Below are 10,672 nucleotides of genomic sequence, written 5' to 3'. Positions count from 1 at the left end.
TTTTTTGAGGCAGGATCTCACTATGTAGTTGAGGCTGACCTAGAACTCACTATGTAGCCCAGCCTGGTCTCGAAGTCACAGCGATCCTCCTGCCTCAGGCTCCAAAATGCTAGGATTACAGGCGTGCACCACCACACCTGGCTATATTAATTTATTTTCTATCTCTTTGGACTTGCCTATGAAATAGTTTTACGCAGAACATTTAATTTCATCAATTAGGAGTTTTATAGACAAAGTATAAACTTTTGATCTCAATGTCTGTATTTCCTGATTCATATATTAGTTTATCTCATTGAGTTTTTTTTTTTTTTTTTTTTTTTTGGTACTGGGGATCAAACTTGGGTCCATGAGATTGCAAGGCAGGCAGCATAGTACTGAGCTAAATCCCCAGCCCTATCTCATTAAGTTTTAATTACATCTCATCAGTTTTAATTATAATGGTCAATTTCATACTTTATTCCAGATAAAATGAAAGATGCCATCATAGCTAAATTGGCTAATCAGGCTGCAGATTACTTTGGTGATGCTTTCAAACAGTGTCAGTACAAAGACACTCTCCCCAAGGTCAGTTACTGCTTAATAAATATGTGGTTATTTTGCATGTGAAAATATTGTCCCCAAGAAGCAAGTTGAAAACTATGCATCTTAAGAATATTTGAAATTTTAATAGAAACATTTGAAGAATATGTCAGTAGAAATAGTTTTTGAATTTAAGATGCATGAACAGTTCTTTTATATTTAGGGGATGCCTTTGCCTTTACTTTTTACTATACTATGCTTTTCCAAGCTAAAACTTTTTCTGAAAAACTTTCACTATCTTTTCAATAATTTAATCAAATAAAGGCATTGTGTCATTCTGAATCATTGGTGATTAGGTATAAGCATGAATACTTGAACATGTTGATTATTCATATTTTTAATTACTGTCCTGTTTTCTTAAAGATGAAGTCTTAAAGCGCATAAACAGACAAGGGAAAAGAAAACTTAAATTCATCCTATACTTTGATTAGTATTAAATTTTGCCAACAGGGTAGCAAATTGGGCTGCTAAAGGACAGCTAAGGAAAAGCAACCATCTTAAACCCCATATCACAGGAAGTATTATGTTTAAATGTAAATTTCTTAAGTGGCATTTGAAAAGACTGATCAGGGATGATCATTTGTAAATGACAAAACAGGTGATTAGACTAACAAGTTACACTGGAATGGTTAAAAGGAAAAAAAATTGAATGAAATATAGGTTTCAGTTACTGTCTTTCAGAAATGTTCAAGGAATAATTTTTTTCTTTTCTTTTTTTTTAGGAATAATTTTTTTTCTATATGGTAGATACTATTTGTTACATGGGAAACATTTTAATAGGGGAATTAATGAATTTATAAGTCACATTCAGAAATATTTGTAAATTAGACATTTGCAGAGAGCTTTAGGGGTAAAGATATACATAAGTACATCGGAAGTACACTTTAGTGAGAAGATGAACAGTAAGGAATTATGTGATGATTCCTAGAAATTTAAAATACACCAAGAACCTAGTAGAAATTTTCCCAGAACTCTTGGGTTTTAGTAGCATTACTTTTAAAAAGAGACTTGGGATCTCTTCTCACCTTTTTTTCATCTGAAAGACCTCATGTTCAGCCGCACAGTGTACCGTTACATCCTGTTGGGCCATTAGTTCAGTCCTGTTACAGAAAGAAGAATGTCTTCTACAAAGACTTGGAAACTACCTCTGCAGCACTCCTGGTATTCTTTGAAAATCTCCTGTTTAAGTACCAAGTTACTCCAGTCTTACCTTGAGTACTGGCATGAATGCAATTTGAGATTTAGATGTTGTTATTTCCTTTTTACTAATAAAGCTCATAAGATATTTTCATATTCTAGTTATAAAACTGGAATATCTGCAAGTAGTGATCCAGGAAGCTAGGAAATTATTCACTGGGAGACAGAAAAACAATCAAGGTAGTAATTCAGTTTTTGATTCTCTTATATTTTTGTCTAGACAGTGATTGTCTAGTATATTTCTTGGATTTTTAAAAAAATGTACTCCTAAAAACAGTGAGGTTATAGGCTAGGATTTGGCATTTTGGAAGAAATTTTATCAAATATAATGGCTATTCTGGTTCATATGTTTGGATTTTTAAAATTTTTGATGAATTGTTTTGAAAATAAATTAGAGATAACATTTTATCATATCATTAGCTGTTAACTTACTAGTATATTTGTGTGTCTGTGATGTGTTTTTGAGTACATGCTACTGAAATATTAGTGTTTATATGGTGACAAATCATTTTTGTATGGCTAAAAATACTAAGAAATCTCTTAGCACATGAATTTAAGTGAGAACTTACTTTGCTGTCTTTTGTCTTTTAAACATGAAACAGTCAGCTATAGAGCAGTTTCATTAGTATATGTGAGTAATGGTGGTTTAGTTTACTCTGAGGGCTGGGTAAGGACTCATGAGAAAGCTCTAAAGGCCTGTGCTTGGTATTCCACTGAATGTCCATTCTACTTCTCTTTCTAATGCATGCTTTCCTTTCTTTCTTGTAAACAAATTGCTGACTTCATGGCTTAATTGAAGTGAATTTGAAAAACCTAAATTGGCTTCAGTTAACAGTTTTTAAAAAACCCCTTAATTTTAATTGAAAGAAGAAAAATGCACTCATAGAATTCAGTCCCTGCAAGATCATGTGGTCTTCTCTGTTTACACCTAATGACTAACCTGTCGCTAAATCATTAATGGGGTGATTCTAATTTCTGTCTCCTTTTCCTTTTTCTTCCTGCGTCCCATGTTGTCTGTGATGGTTTGTTTGGTTGGACTTTCCCCTGGTCAGTATTTTTATTTCCAGGAGGTGTTCCCTGTCTTGGCTGCAAAGCACTGCATCATGCAGGCCAACGCTGAGTACCACCAGTCTATCCTGGCGAAGCAGCAGAAGAAATTTGGGGAAGAAATTGCAAGGTTACAGGTGAGTTTCTTGGTAATAGTTAGGTAAGTTGGTTCTCTGCTTTTTTCCTAGTGGGATTTCTAGGTCAACTTACCAAAGCATTTCCCATTTATTGCTCCTGTTGTCAGAGGTGAGCACGTTTTCATTTTTAGGCTTTTCATACTGTTTTTTTTTTTTTAAAGTCGTATGTTTTATCTAAAAATGGATATAAAGTTTTATTTTCAGTTCTCTCCTATGTTTATTTTAATGTAAAATACTGTAAATTAATTACCATGCTCCATGAAGATGTGTAGTGCTTAACTGGTGCCTGTCCTTTGTGGTGTGTATAATTCTGCGGCCTCAGAAGGACTGAGATTTACCCCCACCACCCCCAGTAGAGTACCTTCTATGTAGATATAACCGTAATGTTGGCATTGTGGTTGTCAGAAACTTGCTGTGATGTGTGGGTCAACTTTGCAACAGGGCCAAGAGTGTTTATATGAGTTATGTTTTGAGTCTTGGTACAGTAAAGGATAGGAAGAGGACTGTTAGAGGAATTCATATATGGATTGGATATTAGAAGAAATAGAACTGTTATTTAGAAAGTTTAGTTTTTTGTAAGAAAACCTATATGGACAAAACTAGAGGTAGTTTTTTTTTTTTAAATGAAATCTAGGTTTTCAATTGTGTCTGATTTTTCTAGGAATTCAGAGTTACTATAGTAAGGTACCTTTGTACATAAAAATGCTTCTGAGCCAGGAATTTCTGTGGGAGAGAATTTTTTTTGATAGTTTGTTTCTTTTGGTACTGGGGATTGAACTCAGGACATTGGGCTTGCAAGGCAGGCGGTCCAAATAGTGGGCTAAATCCCTGGCCCTGGAAGAGAAAATTTTTTTAATTGAGTTTATTGGTACTTTTTAGGTATACAGTGCAGTTACATTCATCATTGGGATCTTGTACTTTTACATGACAGATCTTGGTTCTCATTTTTCCCCCATACCCCTGCCCTCTCTTTACCCCCTCCACCCTTCCCTATTTACAAATTCTTTGTTTCCATTTTTTCCTTTTCTCATATTTTTTTTTCTTTTATTGAGTTTATTGGTAAAGTATACAGTACAGTTACATTCATCATTGGGATCTTGTACCTTTACATGACAAATTTTGTTTCTCATTTTTCCCCCATACCCCTGCCCTCTCTTTACCCCCTCCACCCTTCCCTATTTACAAATTCTTTGTTTCCATTTTTTCCTTTTCTAATATTTTTTCTTTTATTGAGTTTATTGGTAAAGTATGCAGTACAGTTACATTCATCATTGGGATCTTGTACCTTTACATGACAAATTTCGTTTCTCATTTTTTTCCCATACCCCTGCCCTCCCTTCACCCCTTCCACACTCCCCTATTTAAAAACTTTAAAAAAAAACAACTTTGTTTCCATTTTTTCCTTTTCTCATATTTTTTCTTTTCCCTATTTCTTTTCCCCTACCCTTCCCCCTTCCCCTACACCTTTAGCCCCTTTCTTCCTATTTCTCATTATCATTTATACAATTTGGATCTTATGTACACTTTTAGTTGATCACACCAGAGAAACTAGTGTATTTATACCAGTATTTATACATGTGTGTCCTATGTGGTCTCAATATGCATCCATTTTCCCATGAATGATTCTAGTTTCTCATTCTTTATGGCTGAGTAGTACTCTGTTTTATAGAACAGCCACATTTTCCTTATTCGGTCTCCAACTGATGGCCAGTTGGGCTGTTTCCAAGTTTTAGCTATTACAAACTGTGCCACTATAAACATGGGCGCATATGTATATATATATATAGTATGATTCTTTTGGACAGATACCCAGTAGAGGGATAGCTGGGTCTAATGGAACCTCTAATCCTAGTTGTTTGAGGTGTTTCCATATTGATTTCCACAGTGGTTGCACCATTCTGTACTCCTACCAACAATGGAGAAGGTTTCCTTTCCTGGGAGAGAATTTTTTTAAGGCCAGCATATTTAAATTATTAGAAATTAAATTTTTTATTTTCTGGGAATTCTGGGGCTGTTAGATTTAAGGGACTTATTTAATTTCTATAAACCAATCAGAAGATAACTCCTTTAATGTTAATCTAATTTTTAAATGCTCTGTAGAAAAAGAAAATTATTTCAGCAAAGCAAACTAACTTTTTGATTGCATACAAATGAGAAACAAGAAAATCCTGCTCAGGGAAATGAAAACAATAAAATGGAAGCAAAGGTAAAATCACTGCCTAGGTCGCTTCTGGAGCCAAGAAAAATTGTACCTGAACTTAATACAACTTCCAAGTTGTACTTCTTAGATAATGGAGTTTATTTGGCTACAGAAGATAGATGTTTTTGCCCATGATGGAATTTCCAAAGTAGCCAAAGTAGTTTTCAGAAAGTTTTTAAAACACACAGATATGTAGGTGAGTTATGGCTGGGGGAGGGGGGACACGGATCCCAGCACTCAGGATGCTGAAGCAGGAGGATTGCTGCAAGTTTGAGTGAAGCTTGGACTACCTAGTGAGTTCAAGGCCAGCCTGAACTACAGTGATACCCCGTCTCCAAAAACTAAGCCAAACCAACCACCTGACTGACTGGCCAAACAAAAAACCAACCAAACAAAAGTACAAAAAACTAACAAAAACATAGATAATGAAGATATGAAAACAAGATTGAGAGTGATTATAGGTCAGATTTATTTAACTCATTATTGAAGGCCCTTGCAAGATGTTAAGTTTGATTTTGTTTGTTTTGTTTTGTTTTTTGAGACAGGGTCTCACTATGTAGTTGAGACTGACCAGGAACTCACTATGTAGCCCAGGCTGGTCTTGAACTCACAGCGATCCTCCTGTCTCAGCCTCCTGAGTGCTGGGATTATAGGCGTGCACCACCATGCCCGGCTTGATTTTGTGATTGTATTGTTCTACTAGTTAAGACAGTAAGTTATAGGAAGTTGACTTTATTAAGCAATATGTGCTGAGGTATTTAGGAGTGTTGGGTCATAATATCTGAACTTTAGTTTCTAATGGTTCTGCATAAAAAGGTACAAGTATATATGTATGTATGGGAAGTGAGAGATAAAGCAAATATAGCAAAATGATAACAGTTGTTGAACCTCAGTAGAGGGCATACTGTTACTTATTCTATTCTTTCAGGTTTTGTTTGTTTTTTTAGTACTGGGGATCGAACTCAGGACCTTGCGCTTGCGAGGCAGGTGCTGGCACCACTGAGCTAAATCCCCAGCGTCTTTTATTTTTATTTTATTTTTAAAATAAAAATTGGGAAAATATATAGGTACATATTGTAATCCTGTCCCTTCTTCTGTCTGTTCCCTCCATTCTTTTTCCCTATGAATAATTTCTTTTAGTTTTTGTTTAATCTTTTTAGCATTTTTTCCCTTGAAAATAGAAGCAAAAAATATCTGTACACAAACATAATGTAAATTCTTAGCTTTCCTCATTATCCTAGATATATCTTGCTTTTCTCATGGAAGAGTGTATCTTGAAGGTCTCTATTTCACTGTAGCAGTAGAAAGGTATCATTTTTCTTTGAATCTGTGTTGAATTCATATAAATTAAATGATAAAGTTTATTGCCATCTTCTGCTGCTGGATAGCTGTGTGATGTCCTAGTTTGGACTGCCATAATAACAAAGCATACACAGGGTAACCTGGACAATATAAATTTATTTCCTCAGTTCTGGAGACTGGAATTCCAAGGTAAGGTATCAGCATGGTCTAGTTTGGGTGAGGTTTGCAAAGTCTTTTTTTTTATACATGGCAAAGAGAGAGAGCAAGATCTCTGATGTCTCTTATATGGGCCCTGGTTCCATGTGAATGCCCACTCTGGTTTTATTATCTCCCAAAGGCACCAACTCCAAATGTATCACACCTGAGGTTGAGACTTCAAAATACAGATTTTGGGGAGAACAGTTTATTCTGTTACAATAGATATATCTTAAAATAGTTCTGTAGAAATGGGATTGCTGATAATGAAATATAAATACATCTATAATTTGTTTCATTATGTTTGGATTGTTGATCCACTTGGGCTTTATTCTCATGGGTGATGTGAGGTATGGATTCAACGTTTTTTCCCAAATGGCTACCCATTTTTCTCCTAAGCCATTTACTGTGAGTTTCATTTGTTCACAGATACGAGATTCTGACTTTATCATACATTAGAATTAAAGGTTGTTTATGTTTTAGACTGTTTTAATGCTTGATAGATGTTCTCATCTCTTATCTTCTGAATTCTCTTAACTGTTCATACTTATTTCTTGATTTTTAAAATTTTCATATTCTTGCTGGTTTACATTTCTTCATACGAATTTTATTTTGTTTAACTATATTGGAAAATTTCAGATATTTAAATATGAATCATAACTCTTCATTACCTAGCTTCACTGACTTGTCAGTGTTTGCTGTTTTGTTTCATTGATTTCCTTTTTTGTGTGGTGGACCTCAGTTTATCTCACATGGGATTTAATCTTTAAGTACTTTAGTAGATAAATACTAAAAATAAATAAATCCACATTACAGTGCTGTTATCTAGCTATGTTGATAATGTTATGATTTCTAAAATATCTCCCCAGAGTTTCTTGTGTTTGGAAAATGATTGGATCAGTAGCTAAATGTGCTATTGGGAGGTGAGCTGGTTAGAGGTTGGTCCCTGTGGGTGGACCTGAGAAGGTGTGTTCTTGTTAGTGGCTCCTCTCTTTCTTTGGTTTGCCTTTTTGATTGCCAGTGTTCCTCAGCATTTTCCGTCCACCATGCCATTCTGCCTTGAAGCCAGCCAAATATGGGTTAAATCCTCTAAAAATTGTGAGCCAAACTAAACTTCTCCTCCTATAAATGATGGGTGTTGGGTATTTTGTCCTAGCAATGGGAAAATAACACAAATGTGAATTAATAATATCCATGACTCCATATTATCCAGATATTTTCCCAAGTGTCTTGGTTTGTTCAACCAGGATAGATAGATACAAAGTCTTCACATCACACTTGTTTCATATGTCTTTGAAAAATTTTAATTTTAGCAGCCACTTCTCAACTGTCATGTTGACATTTCTTTTTCTTCATGTTTTTATGATTTCTGTGATGTCTTTTTGCTCCTTTTAAAAATGTTTTGGTCTTTCTAAAATGAATTTGTATTTCTCTTCACTTTCTTTGCTGAGTTGTCATTTCCCATTTCCCATTCTCTGCTCTCTAGCCATCACCAGCTGATGTCTGGGCCATCTAGTTCTCTGTTCACACTTTGTGTTTTTGGTACTATGATTGCATTCATAAGTTTTATTTGATTTTTGTTTTCTAGCATGGTGTTTTAATCTACTTTGTGGCAATGTTTCTTTTGTGAGTTCATTATTTATTAAAAAGTTATATATTACTGCTCATTTTCATCACAGTTTTTGAGGCCAATGAGATACCTTTTCAGTTACTTGTGTTAGAATGAGATTGATGATTTTCCTGGAGACTCCTGGGTTGGGATGTAAGCCTGGGATGGCTTTCCAGGCATCATTGTATTAAGGCTTCCTCTTATCCTCAAAACCTGAATGTACTTTAGGAAGGCTTTCTCTTCTGTATCGTATCTGTGCTTCGTATTGCTTTTCAAATTGAAGTGTCTAGTTTTAGAATTTGTCTTTTGCTGGCATTTTCTGAATGCTCACCTCCCTTTCTTCTCCTTCAGTCCCCTTTTTCAGTTCTTACTCTGCTTCCCCTAGAAACCTTGCTTTTATTTAGTCTCCTACCTGTTCTTAGAAGCTCATTTTGGGGTGAGGCCACTCAATATCCAATATTTCCTGTGACCTCTTAGTGGCTTTACCAGTTGGCTTTGCCTTTGTGATTGGCTGGCAGGTGTTTTTCTTTTTCATTGTTTTTAGATTTGATTCCAGCATTTCCCACTCAGAGTGGCATCCTCACCACTTCCCTTTAACTCCTGTGTATTCAGTATACATTGGGTTGTTGTGCCAGTTTTGTTGTTTGGAAAAATGATTGACAAATTTATTTATTTTTATTATTATTATTTATTTGTTTCGTGTTGTTTTAAGACAGGGTCTCACTATGATGCTGAGACTGACCTGGAACTCACTACGTAGTCCAGGCTGGTCTCCAACTCACAGTGATCCTCCTGCCTCAGCCTCCCGAGTGCTGGGATTCCAGGCATGTGCCACAATTTACAAATTTAAAAAGTTATGTTTTTCTATTTCCTAGTTCACATTAAAGATGTAGCTTTTGTTTTATTTTGGTTATTCTTTTTTTTTCTGGTACTAGGGATCGAACTCAGGACTTCGTCCTTGCATGGCAGGCACAGTGCCACTGGGCTAAATCCCTATTTTGGTTATTCTTGTTTCTTTATTGTTACATGTTGATCTGGCATGTTTTTCTAAATTTATTATTGTGTATTTTGTCTGGATGTTGCTACTAACAGTGGATTTATTTCCTTTGTTAACTTGTCAAATTGATGTTTTTTATATGTATTTGGTAGTTTGATTTTGGGCCTTTGGGAGAAACATATCCAAACCATAGCAAACACTGAATTTTATTAAATACTTTTTCAACATCCTATGGAGTTACTTGATTCTAACAAAATTTTTCTTTTACATTTGATCTTAACCAGAAGGCTGAGAAGCTATAAAACTTTTATTTTAGAGAAATGCATAAGTAGATATTCTAGTATTAAGCCATTTTTGTTTTGTGAGTGATATTTAGACTTGCTTTCTGTTTTAATCTGGTGTCATTGAATAGCTGTTCTCAATATGCATTAGAATATTGTGTATTCTATAATTGTGGAGCCCAGGGTTTTTCATATCTGGTAAATCAAACACTAATTGTGTTGTTCAAATATTCTATAGTCTCTTTTTTATTTTATCTTTTAGTTTTTGAGCTGGGGATTAAATTTAGGGCCTCATGTGTGGTAGACAAATGCTTTATCACTAAGCTATATCCTCATTTCCCAAATCTTCAGTCTTTTTGCTTACTTTATCAAGCTATTGCTGAGATGAGAGTGCTAAAAATCTTCCATTCTGATATGGTTAGATTTATCATTGTTTTCCTATAATTATTTATATAGCTAGGGACTGTTAAATATAAAATTTAAGAGGCTTTTATCTTTTGTACCAGGGATTGAACTCAGGACCTTGAGCTTGAGAGGCAGATGGCAGCACCACTGAGCTAAATCCCTGGCCCTGAAAAGGCTTTTTTTTTTTTTTTTTTTTTTTTTTTGTATTGGGGTGGGGATTGAACTCAGGACCTTGTGCTTACAAGGCAGGAAGCAGCACCATGGCGCTAAATCCCTGGCCCTGAATGGACTTTTAGAAGTCCTTTCTATGTTTATTTTATTTTACAGATGTAAACTGGTTGGGATAGCCTTTTTATTTTCAGTTTGGAATTTCAATAAACCATGTGTCCATTATGGGAAAATTATGTTAAAAATGTTTAAATGCCAGATGATTCCTTAATTCTGGTCCTTTTTAGTAAGTTTGGGCAAAAACAATCTATTTTCCAAAGTGAGTTGAGGGGCATAAAAAAGATTGATAATTAAATAAAGCAACCATTCATATAAAAATAATACCAATCAAGATGGTAAACAACACAGCTTAGTATTTCTAAGAATGATCAGTTACTTAAAATACCACAGTATTAGACAGTAGTAGACAGGGAGCAAATACTCTCCAAAACACAATTTTTTAAAAAACTAAAAACAACCCACTGGGGTATATTACTTTCTTGTTAATTCTTTTTC

The 10,672-nt window shown here is 34.9% G+C and overlaps 1 protein-coding gene across 1 annotated transcript in view; it reads left to right on the top strand.

The window, feature by feature from the left end:
* Positions 1-10,672, top strand: part of Pdcd6ip (programmed cell death 6 interacting protein) — a 59,039-nt gene that overhangs the window by 19,330 nt on the left and 29,037 nt on the right. The window contains exons 6-7 of the mRNA XM_033756924.1: positions 464-564; positions 2,844-2,960. Coding sequence (XP_033612815.1) covers positions 464-564; positions 2,844-2,960 — 218 coding nt within the window. The remainder of the gene's footprint in view (positions 1-463; positions 565-2,843; positions 2,961-10,672) is intronic.

This window comes from Fukomys damarensis, unplaced genomic scaffold, assembly GCF_012274545.1.
Source record: "Fukomys damarensis isolate Sample0158 unplaced genomic scaffold, DMR_v1.0_HiC HiC_scaffold_28, whole genome shotgun sequence".
Taxonomy (NCBI): domain Eukaryota; kingdom Metazoa; phylum Chordata; class Mammalia; order Rodentia; family Bathyergidae; genus Fukomys; species Fukomys damarensis.
The sequence above is the reverse complement of the archived record's forward strand: the minus strand, read 5'-3'. Positions and strand labels throughout refer to the sequence as shown.